The sequence below is a fragment of the Pithys albifrons genome, chromosome 14 (genome assembly GCF_047495875.1).
Source record: "Pithys albifrons albifrons isolate INPA30051 chromosome 14, PitAlb_v1, whole genome shotgun sequence".
NCBI classification, from domain to species: Eukaryota; Metazoa; Chordata; class Aves; order Passeriformes; family Thamnophilidae; genus Pithys; species Pithys albifrons.
Window position 1 is genome coordinate 17,337,943 of NC_092471.1, and position 23,159 is coordinate 17,361,101.

Below are 23,159 nucleotides of genomic sequence, written 5' to 3' on the forward strand. Positions count from 1 at the left end.
AAGATTTTTAAGAATAAATTTCTACTATTATACTGTACTTTTTGCTACTGTCTATCTTCAAATATATCAACATTTTTCTTATTGTTAATGGAAAATGTTCTGCTTCAGTGCTGTCTCTTTTCAATAGAGAAATGACATACAGATATTTCCCAGTCTCTATTTCCCTAGGTATCCAAATGTTTTAAAAAAGCAAAGGTTAAAGCATTTAAATTCTACAGTCAGATGTTTCTGGAGCTATATCTATGAGACAAGTATGGCATGACACTCCAGTGCTGTTAATGTTTCTTTGTAGCTTTGCGTGTCCCCAGCCCTTGGGTGTCTAAACTCTGTGTGTATATATTACACCTTGGTATTCAAGACTGCTGGATATTGAGGACTGCCAAAATATGGGAAAACTAGGAGGCAGCTTTGGTGCCAAGCTAAAGATGGTGCTGCAGGGGCTATACTTCTGCTGGATTACTGTAGGCTCCTGGAATGCTGGTGTTGCAAGTGGCAGAGGATACTGAGGGTCCCTGCTGTTGGAGAAGGGTTCAGGGGAGATTCAGGTTGAATGTCAGGAAAAATGTGTTCACTGCAATGGTGGTTAAGCATTGGCACAGGCTCCCCAGGGAAGTGAAGTCACCATCACTGGTAGTGTTCAAACAATGAGCAGATTTTGCACCTGACAATACGATTTAGTGGGCTTGGTGGTGTTTGGCCAAAGGTTGGACTTGATGACCTGGAGGTCTTTTCCAACCTTAATGATTCCATGATTCTATGATTCTGAGAGTCTTGATCTGATCAGGTCATCTGATCCTGCAGTAAGAACTCTGACTTAGGGTGAAATATCCCTGCTGGCAAAGACAGGTAAGGTTTATGTACTTTCTTCCACACACAGGCAGCTTCTACGTGCTGTGATCTAAACTAAGACATTGCAACATGCAGCTGGAATGGAAGTTTTCTTCAGAGCTGACAAGGATCTGTATCTTCCTCTTGCTTCAGTACAACTGAGGTCATGCAGTTCTTGTCACTGCAGGTCTGGTGTGTGGGGCTGCAGTGCATTGGATGCTTGGGGGACCAGTGGCAGTTTTGTACACATGAAACAGGATTTTCCTGAAGGGAAGAGTTACCAGGGGAGGCAAACTGTGCACACTGTCATCAGTCACATACAGTGACCTTGGGGACCTTCACACAACTCTGCTCCTCCAGCAATAGGAAGCTGCTTGTGCAGAGATGCAAAATCCCTTGGGAAGCTGAAGGGAAGCAACAGCATCCTGATGCTTTTTCCTTCTGCTAGAGGGATGTTTGGAGAAATAAAAGATGGTTATGGCAGGATGGAGAGTAACTTCCAAACCATTCTGGGCATGTCAGCTTTGAGATAGTCTCCTGCAGGCAGGAAGTACAACAAACCGCTCTGAGGCTCCTCTAGATAGATGGCAAGAGTAGAAACCTATTGAGCTTCTAGAAACATCTTTGCCACAAAGCAGATGTCAGGGACCCATCTCACTTGCCATCACTACATTTGTTGTTGGTGTTTCCATCCTTGCAGTAGTGACATCCTGTGACTGCTGAAGTGACTTTCATCAGCACTAATATGGTCTAAAAAGTCAAGAATCAGATGTGGATATCTGCTCAAATCACATTATGCTTTTCTTTAATAGAATTCCCACTGGCTGTGCTGAAAAATCCCTTGGACTAAGGTAATGTGTGAGGATAAGTAAAGGATCTGGCTTCAGGGATGCTCTCCAGTGTGGTATTACCAGGTGTTGGATGCTCAGGTTTAAACAAGCTGTGATCTATATGCCCAAAAACCAGGGATGGATATTCTACAAGAGAGTAGGGTTCTTATATAAAATAGTTAAGAATAAAGCAAGCTCATGAAGGAACCTGAAACCCTCCCCATTCATTGGTTTCTGAAATCAGTTGCAAAGAAATTGTCCTGGTTTAGAAGCTAGGAAATAGGTTGGTGTGACTCATGTGTCAATATTTACTGCATTTGTGGCAACTTGTAAAAGGTTAAAATTTTGCCTGCCTTCCATAACATTTCACAAGTTATCCCATTCCTGTGACAAAATTCTCCCTATGCCCTTGGTCCTGGCACTGCATGACTGCAGTGGCAGTAAAATCACTACTACTTAGAGTCCAGTTGCTAAGTAACAAGCCAAAAGATCACCATAGAGTCTCTTCAAATGCTGTGGCCAGGTGGAAGCTTGGATCTGCACAAGCCCCAGGAATCCCTTCTGAGACAGAGGTCTCAAGGACTCTGTGCATGTGTAGCAGAGAGCAGCCTGGTAAAGCCATTGCCCTGCCACCACACAGCCTGGGGCTGTCCATGTGTGAGAGGGGACATCTTCATCCCTTCCCCAAAAGGGAGTCTCCTGTGCTTGTGCTGAAGGGCTCTGAAGTTCTTAACATTAATGATGTCCTTGAATGAATATTTTTGTTGCCTGAATGGCATGATATTGCCATGAGTAGGTGATGAACTGTATAAACCTTCCTGAAGCAAGTGCTCAGTTGAAGAAAGACTGAACTGCTGGACTAGGGACACACTCTCTTGCCCCTGAAGCTTTCTATTTTACTATGCTTGTTTCTTCCTAGGGATCTTTTAGCATTTGTCTGATTTCTTAATGGGAGAGTTTGCAGAACACCCTTTGTCTGCATAACTTGGAATTCTGGGTTATGGGAAAGCTGTTGGGTAAACTGGCTGATTCCTAGCCTAGACCTTGGGGCTTGCAGCATGAATAAAATGTGGTGGCAATGCTTGTGGCAGATGATCCCCCACTGTGCATCCTTCCCCTGTTATCCCTAAGGAGCAGCTCTGCAAGTCCTCCAGTACATGTTCAAGCCTCAGGAGGCTGAGTCAACCCTGCTCCAGTACTAAGAAACAGAGTTCACATGTTTTGCTCACTCTGCAATTTCCCAAATGAGAATGTTTCAGTGCTCTGACTGAAGAGGCCAAGTTCACTGTGCATTTTGGAGGTGACTCCACCCCATGGCAGGAGAGGAGTCGTACTGGGGAGGATGAGAGCCTGTGGCTCTACAGTTTGCAGCGTGCTTTCAGTTGAACAGTGCTATGTATTGCAGTGCTCCATCTGTTCCTGTATCAGCCAAGTTATCTTTAGATGTGAACATATCGGTGTTGTATGGTGGTGGTAGAAACCACCTCAGCTTGCACCCTGGCATTCCTGTAGTAGTTAGAATTGCTACTGCAGAAAACTTTACCCAAGATAATTCCCCACCCCCACCCCTTCCCAACTTTTTATTCAGGTTTTTATATGGGTAGAACACCCACAGCCTATATATATATATTTATATATGTAATAAAAAGCTGGCTGTATTTGAGAACAATGTTCCAAACTGCCACCTGTTTCAATAGCAATGTTGCAGCAGTGGAGAGGACTAGTGCATGCTAAAGTATTTTCCCTCAAGTGAAAGTTTCATCGGATTTGATTGAAAACCAAATTAGATTCTGAGAATCTGACCTTCTGACATCCTGTTATATATAAATTTAAAGCATCTAGCAACAGAGACTGTATCTATGCAAGAGTGCCAGTTCCTCAATATGGAACCTAAATCCAAATATGAGTGTGTGCGTGCCATGTTGCTATTTGAATATGTAAATAAATGTGGCTATATATAGCTCTGTATGTTATGTACATGTTAAGTGAAGGTGGCAGATATGACAGCTGAATGGCTTTGCTGTTTCTGAATGCTGGTAGAGGCTCTTTGCATGCTCCCTACATCTCTAATGTTTGCTCCTACCCCTCTCAGCCTTTCTGCTATCACATTTTTCAGGCCTCTGGAGAAGATCATGTGTGGGGACAGGAGCTGTTAATATTCTGAGTCTGTGCTGAGTTGCTAGGCTACAGAGAAAAAGGAACATTCAAGGAAAAGGGATGGTAAAAGGAAGAGGATCTGCTGAGCTGTTTGGAGATCCAGAAGGGTTCTCTAGTGAGACAGAAGGGATCATTTGGGGGAAGGAGGGCATGCATGCATGTGGGATGAGTTGTGGGTAGTCCCTGCTGCTCTGACACAAACAGAATCTCAGGCCAGCAACAGCAAGAGAAAGTGGCAGGGGAGGGAGTAAAAGGCAAGATCCACTGGCCCCTGCCATGCCATTGCTGCAAGGTGTGCACAGCTGGTACCCTACTCCCTGTGCCAGGATGCCATGGGTCACCAGGCTGGAGGATGCCCTCTCATACACCCTTTACCCACTCTTCACAGGGTGTGCTGAGCTCCCATCTGAGGCTCTAGTGGAGAGGGAAGCAAACTCAAAACACACACAAAGGCTGGATCTCATCTCCTTTTTCCTCTACAGCAACCTGCTACCACGGTGCCTCCTGTAACTTGTGTGAATGCAGGGGAAGGCAGTCTGTGGCTTTCGCCTCCTTGTCCATACCCTTTGACACATTCCTAGGTTATGGGTGCACACCATATTGACCCTTTTATCCATCAAAAATTTGTAGTTAAGATTGCAGGGGACTTGGGGTTTTACAATACAGAAGCTCCTGCCTGAGCCTAGTTATCCTGATTCCCAGCTATTACCCCCAAAAATGGGTGTCAGGGATTGAGCTGTACCAGCTTGAGAGCCCTCAGACCTATCAAGTGCCCTGTGTTCCACTCTTCTGGAAGGATGGGTTTCCTTTATCCTTCTGCTCCCTCTCAATATTACTGTCTGTATCAGAACCCTCAGAAAAAATTAAGCAGTGCTTTTGGGTATTTTTATTATCTGGATACTTTATTTACCGAGCTCACATGGGCTCCCTGCCAGCTCTGCAAATAGAGCTCCCCGGCTCCAGGACTGTTGGTCCTGGTACTGCAGTGAGCACTCACTCAGCATGGACAGAGACTGCAGCTTGTTCTCTGCCATCCAGTTGGCTGTGAAGTCAAAGACTGCTTGCTTGTGGACCTCCACACCCTGCTGAAACCTCTTTTTATTTCATGCATCCTGTAATAAGCTTGACTTGTTCAGCAGAATCAGGAGTGCTTCATACAGCTGCATTTCGAGTGCTGCTGTCAGTTAACTGCACTGCACCCATCCATCAGGTCTGTGATCCTGCTGTCAGGACAGGGATGGATAAAGTGTGAGCATGGCTGTATGGGCCATATGGTCTGCCTTGCTGCTGGCCTCAGCCCGGACTGGTTCCTTGGGCTCTGCCCTGGCATAACCAAGGGCAGAGTAACCCATGGATGGAACAGAGGTAGACTAAATCCATGATGATGCACTGTCTGGTCAGTAACTTAACAGTAGAAGCTATTTCCTAGCACAGATCTGTTGATACCCCAGTACCTTTGGTGATCCCAGAATAACTGTACAGAGCCCTGTTCACAGCACAATTAAGAAAGTTGATTTCTAACCTTTTTTTCTAACAATATTATTGAGCTTTCCAACTTAGAGGCTTCAGATGCAGCTGTGCAAAATGTTCACATGTAGAAACAGTCACCCCAGATACAGAACTGGGTCTCTGGGTGCAGGAGTCTGAGAGTTTTCAAGTGCAATAGTTTGCATCTGGTTTGATTGAGCTAATTGAAAACTAGGCCTTGCTTTTCAAACCCCTTGATACTAAGGAGACTACACTTGACCCCATTGCCAGAACTGTGTGCTGCTCTTCTGCATTTCACCCTCTAATCTGCTTACTCCCAGTTACCTTTCTTACATGTTCAAACTTTGCTTTCTGTAGGAAATAAACACCATTCTAACCTTTTGGTGAAGCCAATCTGCGCCAGCCCAATTGAGGTGATTGTCTCACCCAGGACATGTTGGCTGTCTTAAATCATTTAAAGGATTTGTTTGCCTCTGGCTACCTCCTGGGAAATGACATCTTTCTGGCAATTTTCAGAACCTGAAACAGCAAACATTTCTTCTCTAAGTTAAAGCAGTGTCTTTAAGGCACTGTGTGCCTTGATACTGTTGCAGAGAATCTCATGGTTTCAGTGTTCAGAGCTGTATAAGTCATTTTATTTTTCTGTGCAAAGTAGTAATACTGCTTAATTTATAACGTGATTTTCTACCTAAGCAGCCACAAACTGCATTGGTGGTCTTGGCTGCACAGGCAATTACAAGCTCTGTTTTTAATTTTTTCTTCAAGGAGTAAAAGCTCATTCCTATGTTAACACTTGCCTATAAATGCTGAGATCCCAGACTGCAGTATGGAGTTTGCAGTTAGTGTTAGTAATTTAAAAATCAGTGTCTGATTTTTATAGATAAGGAAAAATGAAGCATAGGTGAAAGTGTCCAAAGTCATCTACAGAATTAGCATTGAGCAAGCTGAAATTGATACCCAAATCATGTTTAATTAAATGTTGCATGTTTAATTAAATACAAAGTGATTATTAAAACCATTTTTGAGTCTTCATGGCTGTATATTAGATATGCCCATATGCATATGCAGGACACTGGCAACATGTGCTGTAAGGCAGCAAGGGTAGTGCCAGGAAGGGGAGAAAAAATGAACTGGGAGAAGGGAGGAGAGAGGTGGGATGCAGGCACCAGCACTTCTGTGTCCTGTAGGTGCATAGAAAGCAGCAGTGTAGTGGACTTGGTCAGTGCAGGCAAACAGTGGAAGGTAAAAATGGCTTTTGGAAGCACCATGGTTTTCTGCCATGGGTCAGCAGAAGCCCATGGCAGCAAAATCTCTTTTAAATTACCAAGCACATCAAACCAGAACACTTGTTGCAATATAAGCAAGTTCTCAGGCTCCCTTTCCCAGCTCTGCAATGCCTGGTCATAACTCTGAGCCTCCACAGAGATAATGTGTTAATGCTTGTATGTCTCCCACTATGGGAAAGAGTGACCTTGTGCACACCTAGAGAGAGGTTAAGAGAATTAATAAAAGAGGCTAAGTTAAGATTTTGCCTTCAGTAAATATGGTAAGGGAGAGAAGGGATTTGGGAAGGCTTGAAACAGCCATTTGGAGACATGTGATGCACTAGCAAAACAAGAAGGAATAAGCATTTAATGATTTCTAAGTGGGGGAAGCACCCATGTTACCTGCAGTGTCTGGGACCTGTGTCGTGTCTGGGACAGACCTCATTTGGGAGAACCCCTCTCATGGTGGGGTGGGTCAGTTTCCAGCCCTCCCTGCAGTATCTCAAGCCAGTCATCCCTCTAACTTGCCATATACCTAGAAGAAATTACTCTGCTGAGGACTTGCTGCCTGAGCTCCCTCCTTATTTAAGTGAGCATCTGACCTGTTTCCATTTCTATTGGAACTACAACACATACTTACCAGTTCCCAGCCCGTATAGGATGAAAAGATAGTGTAAGCACCATCACTTTGACTTTCTGCCTGAAAACTGGTCTTATTCATGTACTGCCTCTTCCTGAACTTACTGTATGGCCTTCCTTCTCTGCCCTTAGCTGAGTGTCTGGCCAAAGTGTATCCTTCTGTGCTGATTTGGCATGGAAAGCTATAGGAAACAAAAAGGCATTTGGCCATTTCTCATTAAGTGGCTACTCTCTGGAAAGGACAATTTCTCAAGTTATGATGAGGTTTGAGTGCAAACTGGTGATGCAGAAATGGAAAGATGAAATAATCCTATTTTTGGAGATAGAATGGGCTCTGGATTTTGCTCAGCTACCAGCACATGAGGAATCAAGTGTGGAGAACAGCCCAGCAGGAATGTTGTGCATTAGCTCACAGATAGGATAGAAACTGCCTGGCATTGTTTTCCAAGAGCCTGCCTGAGGAAGATGTCATGCTGCAGGTGGTGATTTTGGAATTGCTGCCTGTAACACTGAACAAGGTTGCTGTTTTGCCTGTGTTCACAGAGCAGGTGATGCTCATCCCTGTGCTAGTCACTTCTGCCTTTTTTCTCTTGACCTCTGCTTCCAGCAGGACTGGGGCTGTTAAGCAGATGACATGTGGTGCTGCCTCCTGCTCAGATAGGGCTCAGAAGTCTGAAGGCCTTGTCACAGGCAGATCAATGTCCTTCTGGCTTAGAATCCAGCTAGATGTGTCCTCTATCTTACACCTGCAGGACCAGCAACCCTTCAGGTGCTGCAGGGATAGGGCAAGGCAGGAGAGAAATAGGGCAATAAAACAGCACTTTCCTTGCACACCCCTAATTGTTGAGGATATCACTGATACCTGTCCCAGTTTCTGTACATGCATTCAGCAATTAAATACATGCAAATTACTACAAAAGTAGATCAGATTAGTGACGGGAACATATCCATGCAAAGTACTTCTCAGGTCCTAAAGAAAATGAGTTCAAGTGCGCAAAGACCTGCAGCACAGAAGGGCACAGACTATACCCTAGAAGTCAGTCCTTCCTTGCATTATTTACAGAGAGAGTGCAGGTGGAAGGTGCTCTTCCGAATTCCCAAGTCAGTGCTGATGCCTTGTTATTCAAAAAAGAGGGAAACTGGAAAGAGATTGTGTCTTTCTCACTTGCTAAGCTGAAAGGTGGGGAGAAGGGCAGTATCTGAAATAGTTGTCACTTTATGTATAACAGCTGTCACGCAGAATTTCAGACTTGTAAACCGAGCACTGGCACTTGTACCAAAACAGAAATTAAAAGCAGCATTTTGGCAGAATGCTCTCCCCATGAAAAGTACAGTAAATACAAAAGCTGCTGCCTCCTTCCCTAAGCAAAGGTGAGAGTCTGAATAGACTTTGTGTTGTCTTAGGGCTGGAAAGATGTTATCAGGTATTTCCTTATGTCAGGTTAACGGGTGCATGTTAGTGTCTGGGATGCATCAGTTTATCTGTTTGGAAATGGATCATCCCTTATGAGGACAAAGTAGTTTTCGTTAACAAACTTGCTAAGGAAGAACTGTGGCCAATGTGCTCTGTCCTCCCTGTATTCTTCTGTACATTTTACACTGCTCCAATTCTTTGCAACTGACTGCAGGCAGATACTGTCTTCTCCCCTTCAAAATAATTTCTCTTATTCCCCTACCCCCTCCGTCAAATGAAACATACTTGAGGACTACTTTGTCCTTTAATTTCTTTCCCAAAAATGACGGGAACAGGAGATGGTGTTTAATCATCAAAGAAGTTGAAGCCAGCAAACTGTTCATTAGTCTCTGGCAGTGGCAGCTTGGTTTTTACTAAGTCAGATGTTCCATTTTTCTCCCTCTTTCTGGAGCATCTTGGCTTTCCTAATGTTCTTTTGTGATCTTGGACAAGGAGACCATATGTCATTTGCTTATATAGGGAAAGACTTTTATTTGGTTGCTTCTCCAGAAGGAGGTGCTTTATCAAAGTCAGGGTTGGGGGGGGATTGAGGAGAAAAAAAGTCAAGCTGCACAGCCAGTGCTACAGGTGAGTTGCAAAACCTCCTTTATCCCTCATGCCCAGAGTCCTGCAGCAGCAGAGTAGCAGTGTTCTCTTCCCTGCAGAAAACTTATTGCTTCCAGTACAAGTGCTTGGTGAAACACAATCTCCACTAATGTGGAATAGTCACTTTCACTTTTGAAGCTCCACCAGTTCATCCCAACTCATTTGTCATCCACAAAAATAGACTAAGCATGGGAAATATCCATGTTGCCAGAAGTGCTGTATTCTGAGCACATATTTGACTCTTACATACGTTATTCCTTCAATTTCTGATCCTGGCTGCTGAGTCTTGTGTAGCCCTTGACGAGCATGCACATTTCTGTCTCTGGGCTAGTTTAGTACAGAGGAGTATCCAGGTCACATCACAAAGGAATATAGTTTGACCCAACCTGGTCATGATCTGTGTCTCCTAGGAGCTGTGCTAAGGGTTTAGGAAGCAGCCTGCCTGGGAGTTCTGTTGGAAGATGGAACCTGGGCCTTGCAGCAGCAAGATTAGTGCCCTTGGGCTATTTTTTCCTATTAGTCCCTTCCTGTGATGACTTGGACTGTATTTTCCACATTAATGCTTAGACCTTCCAAAACACTGTTATGCTCCTGACTTCATCCTTTTGTGACATCAAATTCCACAGGCTCCATGGAAAGTTATTTCCATTACCTTGCTGTCAATCTGTTCTTGTGCAACAACCCATTGCTGAATGTCAGATCCTGTCATCAGATCTTCTCTCTGTGTTTAATCCATGCAACAGTTTTGCCTCCTTGTTGTCTCCTGCCTCTATCAGAGCCTTCCAACTACTTTTGTGAGTGTATGTAGTCCTGTTGAGTTACCCTGAAGGGACCCTGGAAGCCGGAGTAATGCAAGGTTATAATTGTTTACTGACTTATGATACAAGGCTACAGGGAAAATGAAAAGAGCAAGATTGATTTGTACCTGTTTTAAAATGATGTAAATATCGTGAAGATCTAAACTCTGGAACTCACCACAACAAAATTGCAGATGCCAAAGGCTGAAAAATAAGACAAACTCATTAGAGAAGCTGAGTATTTTCAATTAAGAAGGTACCAGCTCTGGCTGGGGGGAGATCCTTAAGTCTCAAGTAGCTGGAGAATTGAATATCACAACTAAGACCCTCTTCTGCTTATCTTACTGCCTGCTATTCTCTTTGTTGTCACTGGAGACAGGATACTAATGTATCAGAGCTGTACAACTGTCTCCAAAATCAGCACAAACACATTTTTAAGAGCACCATTTGGGGCACATACCATGTTTGTGTTCTGCATGCTGGCACGAGACTGCAGGAGAAGGGTATCTCTTTCTGAGGAAGAGAGACTCCTTATTTTGTACCCGTTCTCTCTGCAGTGAGCAGAAAGGGACACATGATGCTCCAAAAGGGCAGTCCTGAACCTGAGGACTCTGACAGGGTGTCACTGTGTGCAAGGGAGGAGTCCCTCGGGTGGCTTTCTTGTTACAGACTGAAGCTGCTGTCTGCAGAAAGCTGCCCTGTTACTGTGGTGCTTCAACTGGTCCTGCTCTACCTCTTGCTGTTCTTTGATCTGTAGACAAGGAAGTTCAGGCTCCCACCCTGAACTGACTCCCTCAAGTGTTGTTGTGCCCCTTGGTGGTCTGGGGCACACCATTCAATGCACACAACAAACTGGTCACATGCCCCTATCCTCAGCTGGGTTGTGGTGACTTCAGGTAGTATTTGCTATCTCCTGCCCTCTGATCTGTTACTGCTTCAGAGGCAGCCAACCTGTGCTCACCACACCACGAGTGACTCCTCTCCTCCGTTAGCTCTCTTCCTTGGATTCACATGTCTTCTCACTGCCTTGACCTCCTTAAACTTTGTCTTCCTCTGCACAAGTGGGTTTGTTCCCATTAGGCTCAGATCTGGCATCTTCATCTGGGACACCTCTTCTCTAAGAGGCAGCTTTGATCTCCTGTGACAATGGGTTCCTTTCTACCTAGAAACTGCACAGAACCAACACAAGTGGGGAAGGGTGCAGGACAAGTCTATGTTTGTTTTCTAAGCATAGGTGAGCACTGCACTCCCAAAGGGGCTCTGGGAGATGGAGGATTAGGAGCTTGTATGGTAGATGTTAAAGGTGTCTGGAATATGAGTCAGTGGAAATTCATTCTTGAGTTCACACTAATACCGCCAGCTTATTCTTGCTGTGCCTGTGCTGTTGTTCTTTTGGACTTATCTACCATGTCCTCTGGGAACGTAGGGAATCCTGTGCATGCCTGACTGAATTTGTTGCTTCTGAGGTTCTGCAGTAAACAGCTCCATCCATTCATGACCCTGTCGTGTCAACTTTTCAGCGTTTCACAGTGTACATGAATTTTGGTCTGGGGTATCTGCTGAGTTTCGCGGAGGGCTGTAATTATCAATATCCTCTTTCTTTTCCAGTGCTTCTATGGTCCTCTAAGTGAGCTGTCCTCCCTCCTCCCAGGAAGGCACCTCTACAACATAAGTGTCTGCCACCTCCACATGTTGCTCTCACCTCTGCCTTATGTGCCTCTCAGTGAGAGAAGGAGGAGAAAGAGAGCAAAGCCTTTGCAAAACCTGGGGACGGAAAGGGGGGGCTGGGCCTGACAGCTTGCAGGGAGCTGCTCAGCAGAGGAGTCTGAACAGAGGCATGTGGAGGGGGTCCCACAGGGATGGCCATGCTGAGCAGCTTTCCAGCAGGCTCAGGTGCCATCTGAGCTCGGTGAGGGACTGAAGGGGAGCTGTGATGCTGAGTGCCATCCTGCACACAGCTGGGCTGTGGGCTCTGCCTTGCCAGGCAGGGAGGGCAGCATAGGGATGCTGTGATGAATAAAATGGCTGGAAGCAGTGTTGGAGCTATGCAGCTTGTGAGCTACTGGGTACCAGGTTTCTGGGACAAACCAAGGGATCTGGCCATCACTGGGCTAGCAGAGATGGAGGAGAGAGAAAATACTTGTTTTGAAACACACACACTCTTCTGGCATAGGGGTACAACATTTGTAGCTAGAGAGAGCTAGTAGGTGTTTTTGGAAAGCTTGCTTTTCCTGTGGATGGAAAACTGGGGGTCCTTGTGAAGGCACGTAACTTCTGGTCACACCCACCCTTCAGATGCCCTCTGTCCCTTGTCCCAGCCATTGTTTTTTAAAAACTGGATTCCAAGTTCATGCTGAATAGTTTCCAAAGGTCTTTGCACTGAAACCTGCACAGTTTCTGATGAGGACTGGTATCTCCCTTTTTCCTCACTTGCTTCTCCCCTCTCCCGGTAGCCACTAAATGAAGCAGGAGGTTGCACAGGGTGGCCTGGCACATGCATTCTCCCTCCAGCTGGGTCCTGCCTTTTCTGCCGGTGCAGAAGGTGCACCCAGCATGGTGAGCTGGGAGTTCCCTACAAAACTCTCCCATTCTTTCCGCAGCAATGACTGGCCTAGGCCAGACTCTGGCCCTGCCTGAGCATTTTATGGTACTCCAGAAAGACCCAGTGGAATCCATAACAGGAAATTTGGAAGCCTTTTTGTTGTTAGTGGAGCTGCACTGGTGCAGTGTGGAGAGGGTCTAGGCAGCTAGTTTAGAGGCAAGTGGAAAGTCATGTTTGCCTGTAGCTCTCATTTGCTCCTCCAGCAGCACTAGTGGAGAATGCTGCTTACTGGATATGTGGGCACAGGGCAAGCCCCCTCACTTATCTCTCACACAGGCAGCAAGGAAATTACAGAATCTTAGAATAGTTTGGATTGGAAGGAACCTTAAAGCTCATCAAGTTCCAACCCTTATGCCATAGGCAGGGTCACCTTCCATTAGACCAGGTTGTTAAGAACTCCATCCAGCCTGGTCTTGAACACTGCCAGGGATGGAACATCCAACAGCTTCTCTGGAAAACTGTGCCAGTGCCTCACCACCATAGCAAAGAACTTCCTCCTGATGTCTCAATCCTCATGTGTTGTCCCACTAAAGTGCTTTAGTGGTGAGCTGGAAGGAAGAGCTAGAGGGATCCCTGGGTTCCAGATGTGTTTGCATTTGAAGTTCTTCATTGAACCTGGTAGATAGGCCAACTTGCTAACTGCTGATGATGCTGAGAAAACAAGTTTGTGTTATATCTGTGGCATCAGCAGGCTTGTGAGTGTCACAGGTTATTGGGAAAAGGTTTGGGAAAGCTTCATATTAGCCCAATAACAGACAAAACTCTACAAAATAGGGATAGTCATCCAAGACTTGGAGGAAAATCAGGCTCGTTACTTCTGATTCCTGAACTTATGAACCACTGCAGGTATTGGCTCCATCTGGCCATTCTGCTTCTGCAGAATGATGCCACCCTTGGTCATTATTTTATGTGCTTCTGGAAGAAGGACAGCTGTGATTAAGATCTCAGCAGCTCTGGAGCCCGGCCAGGTGGTGATGGTAGGGTATCATGGGGGTACTTCAACTGCCTGACCAGGCTATGGAGTACAAAGGGAAAGGCAGGCTCACTGCCTTCTCTCCTGGGTACTGTAGTGGCCCATATCAGTGCTTCTGCCAGCCCTTGGTCTGTGCCCTGCCCAGGGGCCTAGAAGAGAGCATCCCTCTTCCCTACAGCTTGGTTCTGTGCCCATCATATATTAGGGCTGACTGTGGAGTAGATGCTTATCCTGCTTTTTTCTCTTTCTGCTCAGAAGTCCTGTCCACTGTTCAATAACATGATGAGGTAGGGAGAGCAGGATAACAAGTGGAATGCAGGAATCAGCAGAGAGGAAGGCTGAGGGAAACCGCAGGCATTACATGAACCATGGTTATGAAGATGCTGCCCAAAAAAATCTTTTGTGCTGAAAAACCCAGGAAGTTTTGAGAACAGAACTCAGGCCTGGGCTGGGCTGCCTTTTCTTCCCCAGAAAGGTCTCTGCACATGAAGAACCTCATCAGCCTGATGGCTAGGGTGTAGGCTTTTATTTCTGCACCCCTCTGAGTCTGTTCCCATCAATCCTGGGAATACAGAAGATGTGTTTAGCGGGTGTATTGTTCACTTTGTAAGCTGCTTGCCCTTTTTGTCTTCTAGAGATCAGTGACACCTCTTGTCTGCTGCTGCTTGAGGGCTGGCAGGAGCCTGTGATGACAGCAGGGTGGCCTGGTTAGGGGTGAGGTGTTGCAGGGCTCTGTCAAGGATTAGGAAAATGCAGGTCAGTGAAGCAGGTTGCCAAGATGTGCGGGTGGAGTTCTCAAAGGGGGAGAATGGAAATGATGCCTCTGTAGGCAAGTTTCCCACAGGCAGGGGGATGAGTCTGTTACCAAGGAGGGTAAGAGGCCCCAGGAACTCGGGTGCTCTGCTCCTCTGTGCTCTCACTGCAACGCAGGTCCAAACACCCTGGAAGGGATTCTGGGGACAACATTTTCCTTTGCAAGGTCTTGATCAAAATGAAAATGTTTGTGCCCCTGAGAGATGGACTGTGAGGCTTCTGAGGCAGGAGTTTACAGTCCTTTAAAAAGCAAAGCAAAACAGTTCCTTAGCCAGAAAGCTGTCACTGTGTTTTTGTTCTTTTCAAGATAACACAGAAAGTGACAGATAGAGCTTCTGTATCTAGTGTACTCCACAGATTTACTCTGTGACCTTTCGGATATGCATGTGGGTCTATATTTCTGAATCACAGTTAGATACCCAAAAGCTGGCATTACCCATAATGTGGGATTCTTTGAGCTTGTTTTCAGAGGTGTTAATCAAACCTGGCTTTGAGTGAAGTCAGTGGGAGGAGGCAGGCTCAGCCCAGATGTTGGTGCATGAGCAAGTTCCTCACCAGCCTCTTGCACAGAGCTGGAATTTGCAGAACAGAAATGCTTGTCATGCATGTAGGCCAGAGGATTCCTGTAGCACTGTAGGTATCTGCTTGGGAAGAGACAATGTGTCTCTGGTCCCACCTATTCTAGATCATTTGCGTGCATTTGGAAAAGTGCTTTTTATTTAAAGACTTGGGAAAAAAATCATAGGCTTCTGTAAGGTCACTGTCAACAGGACCTGTGCCCGCTTCGTAATAGATACCCTGTTATTTTAATACTATTTGCTTTCCCCCAAAAATCTTGTCTCCTAGCCTGTTTAAGATCTGTTGTGAGAATGTTTCCTGGCATTAGTGTGTACAAGAATCCTTCCTGTACTACTTGTTTACCTGAGAATAAGTAACTGCTGATCTGAGGCCTCTGGATTTCCTCTGGATGTGGTGTTACTGTGCAAGTGTGGTTTCTGCAGAGCTCCAGCTGTGGGCCACCAAGCAGCAAACCCCCACACTCTATAAACTCATCTTAGCAACAGCTTTAAGTTCAACTTATCGCTATTGAACAGGAGAGGAGCAGGAGATGTGTATGACATTGTGCTGCCTGGGGGCTGGCTTTGGAGTCACAGAATCATTTAGGCTGGAAAAGACCTCCAAGATCGTGGAGTCCAACCTTTCACCAATTACCACCTTGTCAACTACAATGTGACACTAAGTACCATGTCCAGTCGTTTCTTGAAAACCTCCAGGGGTGGCGACTCCACCACCTCCCTGGGCAGCCCATTCCAATGTTTAATAAACCTCTCCATGAAGGAACTCCTTCTGATGCCCAGATTTATGGGAAATTTCTCAGGGAACTGCCCTCTTACCAGTGGATCATGCTCCACTGACAACAGATTTCCTACACATATGTCCCTTCCTGAAAATCACAATGAGCTCCCAGCTTAGCTCATGTAACAAGGCAAGTGCTAATAGCTTGTCCCTGCTGGCCTGGGTTGACTTTGAAACCTTGGCCTCAAGGTGAGATTCTGCAAGTGCCCTTTGGAATCTTCTGAGTTTCTGCTGGAAACAGAATTGGCTTTTACCAATCTGTGGTAACAAGCAGTGGCTGGGCGTGACTTCATGGTGTCCAAACACAACTTTATGTGACTTAACTGGAAGATCGACTCTTGTAGTCTTTGGTGCCATGTAACCCACTATTGGTTGACATCCTTTAGTGCTACCACATCCAAACTACTACTGGTTATGCAGCAAAGCTTTTAACAGGCTGGGACAACATGAGTGGGATGCAGTTTTGCTTGACTGGAGTCATGTAATGTCATTTTGTCACCTATAAAACTCAGGATTGCTCCAGTTTTACCCGAACCAAACACAATACGCACACACAGAAAAAAAAAACCAAAACAAACCCAGAACCCTGGTGGAGGTGCAAGTGCAGACTTTTGGGTGCCAAGGAATTTGGAGAGGTCTTGGCAGTGGCAGCAGTGAAGGGATGGGGTTGCAGTGGCACCAAGCTGATGTTTGCATGTTTCTCTCCCAGGACTACACCATCACCATGTACTTCCAGCAGAGCTGGCGGGACAAACGCCTGGCATACAATGACCTTCCTCTCAACCTGACCCTGGACAACCGAGTGGCTGATCAGTTGTGGCTGCCTGACACCTATTTCCTGAATGACAAGAAGTCTTTTCTGCATGGGGTGACAGTGAAGAACCGCATGATTCGTCTCCATCCTGACGGGACTGTTCTGTATGGCCTGAGGTAAGTCCAAGCGGAATCTCTGTTGGTTGCCATTGAAAAGGACACCTCATCCAAGCTTCCCCAATTTCCAAAGATACTCCAGTAAGGCAAGGACCCAAAAGATACTGAAGTGTTGCAAAGGTTTGTGTATTTGTGCTTTCTCCAAGCTGGAAATAGTTGTTTCCTTTCAGCCCCCAACATTTCCTGTGGTGCTATAGATGAATGTGGGAGATGGGAATAGGATGCTCTGGGCGTTTCAGGTCACTGTCATTCATGTTTCATAACACATCCATTTGAAACACTTGCTTTCAGTTGCTTCTAATTTTCTGCAGGTTTGGCCTATGGACATGACCCTTTGCCACTTTTGTATCTAAGGCAGAGTTTCTGTAGGATTTGAGTCAAATCACTTCAGTCATTTTTGAGTTTGTCATAGAAGATGAGGGTTTTGTATGGTTAAAAAAAATTGTATTTACTAGAACAATTCTGAAGACTGAGGCTTGAAAGTTGTTGTCTAGTATCTGGAATAAATTGACATAAGTCCAAAGCCTTTGAAATTGCTATGATTGTATTTGGTGGAGGGAGCAAAGGCTGGGCTTACTGTGTTATCTGGGTATGTGAAGGAGCCAGAGCAGGTAAGAAAGTTAAATGGAGTGGGCAGAGGGCTAAAAGGGGAATTTGCAACTGTAGGATGCTGTAGTGAAACCCAGGCAATGATTTTCCCGGCCCTGTATTTGCCTGTTTTTCTTCTAATATTGTTTTGATTTGGGATCTGGAGATTTTTGTCATTGGTTTGGTTTTGGTGGGTATTTAATTCTTTTTTTTTTTCCTTTTCATTTTCAAAATTCACAGCTGACTCTTTTGACCTGCCTCCACAATTACAAATGTTTATGATAGCAGCTCCGGGCTTACATCCCACTGCAGCAAAGGGGGAGGAAAGATCTTTCTCCTTCAAAGAGGGTACACCCACCTCTTCCCATTTACAGTATCAGCTCCTGCTTCATATTTTGTGGCAAAGTTTGATTTGTATGATTATTTTCATCCTCTTTAAGGAGCAGGAGTGTTTTGGGGACGGTAGGGCTGGTCAAAGCAGGAGGCTGCCCAGGCCATCAACCTGCCAGGGCAAGGTGATTGTGCACTTTGTTCTCCTCATGGCAGAGTCCTGGGAAGCCAAAATAGCAGCAGTCACTGCTGCTGCTGAGGGACAGGCTGTGTTACATGGGATCATGTTTGCACTGTTTTTGCCAATTAGTGGATGCTGCTTGCTCCAGGCCCAGAGACAGCAAAAAGTGCAACAAGTCCAGGTTTGTGACTCTCTCCTTGTTGTGCCTCTCCCTTCCCGGGACAGGTACATGTATCCTCTAGCGTGGGCAGGTGATGTTGTTTGGCTGATACTGCCAGAGAGCCCTGACCCAGCTTTACTGACCCACGAGAAGTACAGCCTTCCCACAGCTCACTACCCCAAATTTCCACATTATATTAAAACAGGAATGAAGGCTGGGCCAGATATTTTGGCTTGGGGTAGGTAGGAGCATAAATTCAGCCTTGTGGGAAGGAGGGAACAAAAAGTACTGCTAAGCTAAGGCTGCTCTTTGCTGCTGAGCCAGCCCACCTGTGCGTAGAGCTGCCTCCCCCAGGCTGGTGGGAAATCTTTACACACACCTGCACAGCAAAAGAAGAAGAAGTGTTAGCATATTTTTATCAGCTGCCATTTAGTCAGCTCAAGTAACGAGCAATGTGAACCCAGCAGCACAGGTGACAGGCAGTGGAAGTCCTTGGAGGGTTTGCACTTGAGCTGGCTGAGGCTGGGACACTGTGCAAGCACCTCGAGCACTGTCCCTTCCCTTCTCCTCCCACAGGGCCAGGTGTGCAGGGAAGGGAGCTCAGCTCCCTGAAATGACCTGTGTAAATGGGTGAGATGGGGAAAATTGCATTCAGGCCAAAAGAAAGTAAATGACAGCTGTTTGCCTGTTATTTTCAGGGCCATAGAAAAAGCTGCCTATGTTGTTTTAACTTTTGGCTGGTTTTCCTGGAAGCTGCTCTCTTGCCCCTGGAGAAAATGGCAATTGCGAAAATGAGGCATTAAGCAACAGCAGCTCCTGTTCCTGAACTGTACCTCAGGTCAGAGTGGCTGGCTGAAAGCACTCGGGGACAAACCAGGTGCCCTGAATGCTTGAAGTCCCTCTAGCTTTGTTCATAGTGGTATGGGCAATGATTTCTTCAGGGCTACTTTCTGTACTGACCTGTGCACCTGCAATTTTGCTGAAAATAGAAGTACTAGGTCCAGTTTTCTGGGTGCAAATAACTGTTCCTATTCAAAAACACAGAGCCATGTGCACAACAGACATAAGCAAGCAAGAAAATAGTCACTGAACATTCACCTGTGTTAACTTCATTTTTGTAAATATGCACCCAGGCTTGTCCTCTGAACAGGAAGGGAACTGCAGGTCCACCCTGTATTTTGAAGCCCACTCTTGTCTTGTCTTGAATTTTGCAGAAGAGTTTACAAAATGGAGTTTCCCTGATGGAGGAAGGCCAAAGGAGGCAATTCCCATTTCTTTTTCTTTGTTTGCTTTTTCATTTTGCCCTGAGCAAGATTCCACAAATCCGCTCCTTCTCCGGCTACCTTCTCGCCAGTCACTTCCTCCTCCTTTGAGCTGAACCTGTAGCAAAGTGACTCAATCATGCTATTTGTGGCACAACAGTCATTTTTCCTTTCCAGCAGTCTCTGATGTCAGAGAGCAGGGAGGATGACACCCTGGCAGGCTCCTGCCTCCAGCAACAGGAGGAATCAGGCTCAAGACCTGGATCAGACTCTAAGGTCCAAGGTAGCTCACACCCAAGTCAATGGATGTTTTGTGTCTGACTTTAGTGAGAACACGATCAGACTCCGGATAACTTGTTTGCCTGAGTAAATGAAGACCTTTAATCCATTGTGAAAGCTGGGTGTCAGAATAGCATATTCTTGGTTTGGACAGAATTAGCAAATTAACAGATGAAAGGAGTGCAGCAGATGTGATACAGCTACATCTTAGGAAAGCACTCGATACAAAAGCTTACTCCAAAATTAATTCCCACTAGGCTCAGATTAAAAGCTGGTTGCCAGGTCTCCAACAAAAGAATGCATAAACAGCAGCGGTGATGCTGGGCTGCGGCAGGGCTGGAGGCAGGACTGGTGTTCCCTACCCCCTTCCCCAAACAGTTGGCAGATGGCATAAATCCCACCAGGCCAAGGAGAGGCCTGGAGTGCAGATTCAGCCCAGAAGGTGCTCTTACCTCTGCAAACACACAGTGGGATGGGAGGATGCAGGAGGTGTAACCTGGCATGATGGTGCCTGAACTCACCTGGCCCATGAATATCTTGCAGGATTGAAAAGTGAGGCACAGGATTGCTGTTGACCCATGGCATGAAACAGGGAAATGCTGCAATTATGTGGAAATTCTGCAGTATAAAGCAAGGCTTGAAGGTGTTACCCACAAAGACAAAGCAATCAATTACTGGGTATTGGAGGGAGATCAACAAAATAGTGAGAAAAAGCTGGATAGAACTGGCTGAATTTAATACAATTTTCCTCCTAATCGCTTTTTTTTGGTCAAAAATTGCCTTGACATCACCAAATTTTAAACAAAAAATATGGACAAATTTTTCATTTAAGACAAAGCATTTCAGAGGATGTAGATGTTTCAGTCCTGGTTTTATGTAGAGAATGTTTCACTTATGTTAATATTTCCCTCACTATTTCAGCTGCTTTAGAACCACTGCTAATGTCTGAGGAAGATGGAGAATTGTCAAGGCTTTCTCTGGTCCTCCAGAGACTGTCTAGTCCACCCCTGCCACAATATTCAAGAAGTTTTACATTATCACACATACAAGCTATACATTACGGTCTGAGATTTTTATTTTCTTTTCTAGACCATGTAGCATCCATTTGGTAGTGAAACAAGTTGATGCTTGTCAAGTGCTGATGTCATCAGTATTTTGCTGTCTGTTTTCAGAGACCTAAAAATAGAAACAACTGCAACAATGCTGAAATTCTCGGATGGTAATTGGAAATCGTATTTGAAACCAGCTTTAAAAATCCTTCAGGGAAATCTTCAAGCTATTTGATTTCATTCTAATTAGGGACAAAACTGGATTTCAGCAAAACAGGTGATCTGAGGAGCCCAGGATGTGTCCCTGGGCTCGAGGGGGAGCTGGGATAGTGGGAAGCAGGCGCGAAGCTGGATGGACAGCAAGCAAGATGTGATGCCTGGCTGGCAAGGAGCCCAGGCAGTGTAAACTGAGCAACTGGAAAACCGCAGAGGAATTTAACGGTGGAGACAATCCTGTGCAGGGAGAATGAGGGATCTCCTCCTGTGAAGGTGGGAGTGGTGGTGGGGAACGTGTGCATGTGTGTTGCCAGTTTTTGTATTCCTGTCCACGATGATGCAAGGAGGTGTTTTGAAGATGAGTCAGAGTAGAAGCACGAACAGGTGCCAAGGCATGGTGGGGCTCTGAGCCTGGGGGAGGCAGAGCCCTGTTATTTCCACTAGTGGAAATACCTGTTCTGTGCTTAAAGCAAGGGAGAGAGAATTGTCATACTTCAAACAACTCAAAATTTGCAGTTTTAAACTGAGAGAAGCTGGGTGTATCTGCTTGGGCAGTACTGCATTTCTGCTTTTCTGGGTAAGTTCTCATCAGTCAGCTGCTCCTGGGGGATATAAACTCTCTCACTGGAGCAAGTTACTGCTTACCCACTTGGGGACCAGACCTTGTTCCTGGGCAAGGCAGCAGCCAGAGCTCATCTTCTACAGGGAAGCAGTGCAGGTTGACAGACCTGTGTCAAGCACCCCACCCACACTGTCAGAGCCCCCCATGCCATCCCAGTGGGCAGTGCCTTCATGGCTGCCCTGCCCATTCCCCATGGCTGGGTCTCTGCTGGAGCTCATCTTGGGGGCTCCTTCATAGCTCACATCTCCCATCTGCTGCTTAACCAAGACCCAGCCCTGTCAGTATTACATTCCCTGGGTCCCAGCTTAGGGTTACTTAGCTCTCCAGCCAATAGAAGGCTTTCTCCTCCTCCTGTCTCACTTGAAACCTGCTGTTTTGAGCCCTGTCCTTGTTTTCTTCATGGGTGTTAGGTGATTTTCTGCAGAGAAGGTGGTCTGATGGGTTAAGATGGAGGAGTTTTTAAGGCCGAGTAGTTTTTATTCTATACCGAGACCACTGAACAAATTTCCTCTCCCATCTCACAGGCCAGAAGGGAATAAATCCACTATTTTTGCTTCCCTTTCCCTCCCTGGGAGAAGTTTCTGTGTAAATATGAGAGATGATTCAGGCTCTACCCTGTCTCCAGGAGCTCTGCCTGCTCCCTCCACAGGTTCGCCAAAGGCGACAGCAATCTCTCCCTTGGCAGCTTGGCTGCAAAGAGTTGGACTTAAATCCATTCATCCACCCCCTTGGAGCTAGTCCTGCAACTTTGTCCTGTCTCACCACAGAGCTCTGCCTTGGCCCAGCTCCTTAGCACAAAGATGTGGAGGTTGGGGAAGAGTTTGTTAGGTGAGTGAGCGGAAATGAGAATTTAATTTGGAGCTCAGCTCCCCAGCTGAGATTAAGGACAGACCCTCCTCTTATTTTTGCCTCCTATTGCTGGGATAAGGGATTTAATGGGAAACACTGGAAGAAAGTTTAATAATATGGAATTTCTGAATAGTCTTGGAAACTCTGGAAGAAATTGAAGCCTGCTAAAACAGGACAAAGCAGCAAGCCAGAGCTGCTGCTCCATCCTTAATATTGCAAGAACAAAGGCAAGCACCATCAGAGTCTGGCTGGATTGCTGCTTGTGCTACATCTCCTATAAGTCTGACTTGTTTATTAGCAAAAATGGAGGTCGGGGATGTGGTGAAATGAGTGTTTTAAGGTTGCACCTCCTCAAAGGAGTATCCACTGTCTCCTGACAGATCACTGAAACAACTGGCATGCCCTGAACCTCCACCTTGCACTAACAGCACCTCTTAGTCTCCCTGCTTATCCTATCCCAGACACTACTGTAAGCCCATCCCTGGACTTTGCCTATTCTTTGCCACATCCCACAGATTTAATTTTTGGGTTACTGTTTTGTTGATGCAACTTGGCCTAGCCTGATGTTGTTGAAGAGAGATAGCTCTGCTAAGTACAGGCTGCTGGTATCTGAAGCACCCATAACAAATAAATCTTTTTAAAGGTGTTCCACTTGGGATTCTCTTGTCCCCCGGTCTAGTTGGTGACTGGTCAGACACATGGTGCATATGGAATAGAAAAGAAAAACCTTGCAGTCAAGGCAATTCTGCTTTGTACTCTCCCAGGGTGGAAAAATGGTTGATTTGGTGACTGGTACCCTGAGTACTAGTTTAGAGAAGCTTTTTTTCTCTCCCATCTGAGTGCAGTGCACACAGTTATTTATCAAAGGATGCCTATGCAAGCACAG

At 45.8% G+C, this 23,159-nt stretch overlaps 1 protein-coding gene across 2 annotated transcripts in view; it reads left to right on the forward strand.

Annotated features, from left to right (window-relative positions):
- The window catches only part of LOC139678363 (gamma-aminobutyric acid receptor subunit beta-4), a 72,583-nt gene that overhangs the window by 32,641 nt on the left and 16,783 nt on the right, over positions 1-23,159 (forward strand). For both annotated transcript variants that reach the window (XM_071569128.1, XM_071569129.1), the window contains exon 4: positions 16,517-16,737. In XM_071569128.1, the coding sequence (XP_071425229.1) occupies positions 16,517-16,737 (221 nt within the window). The remainder of the gene's footprint in view (positions 1-16,516; positions 16,738-23,159) is intronic.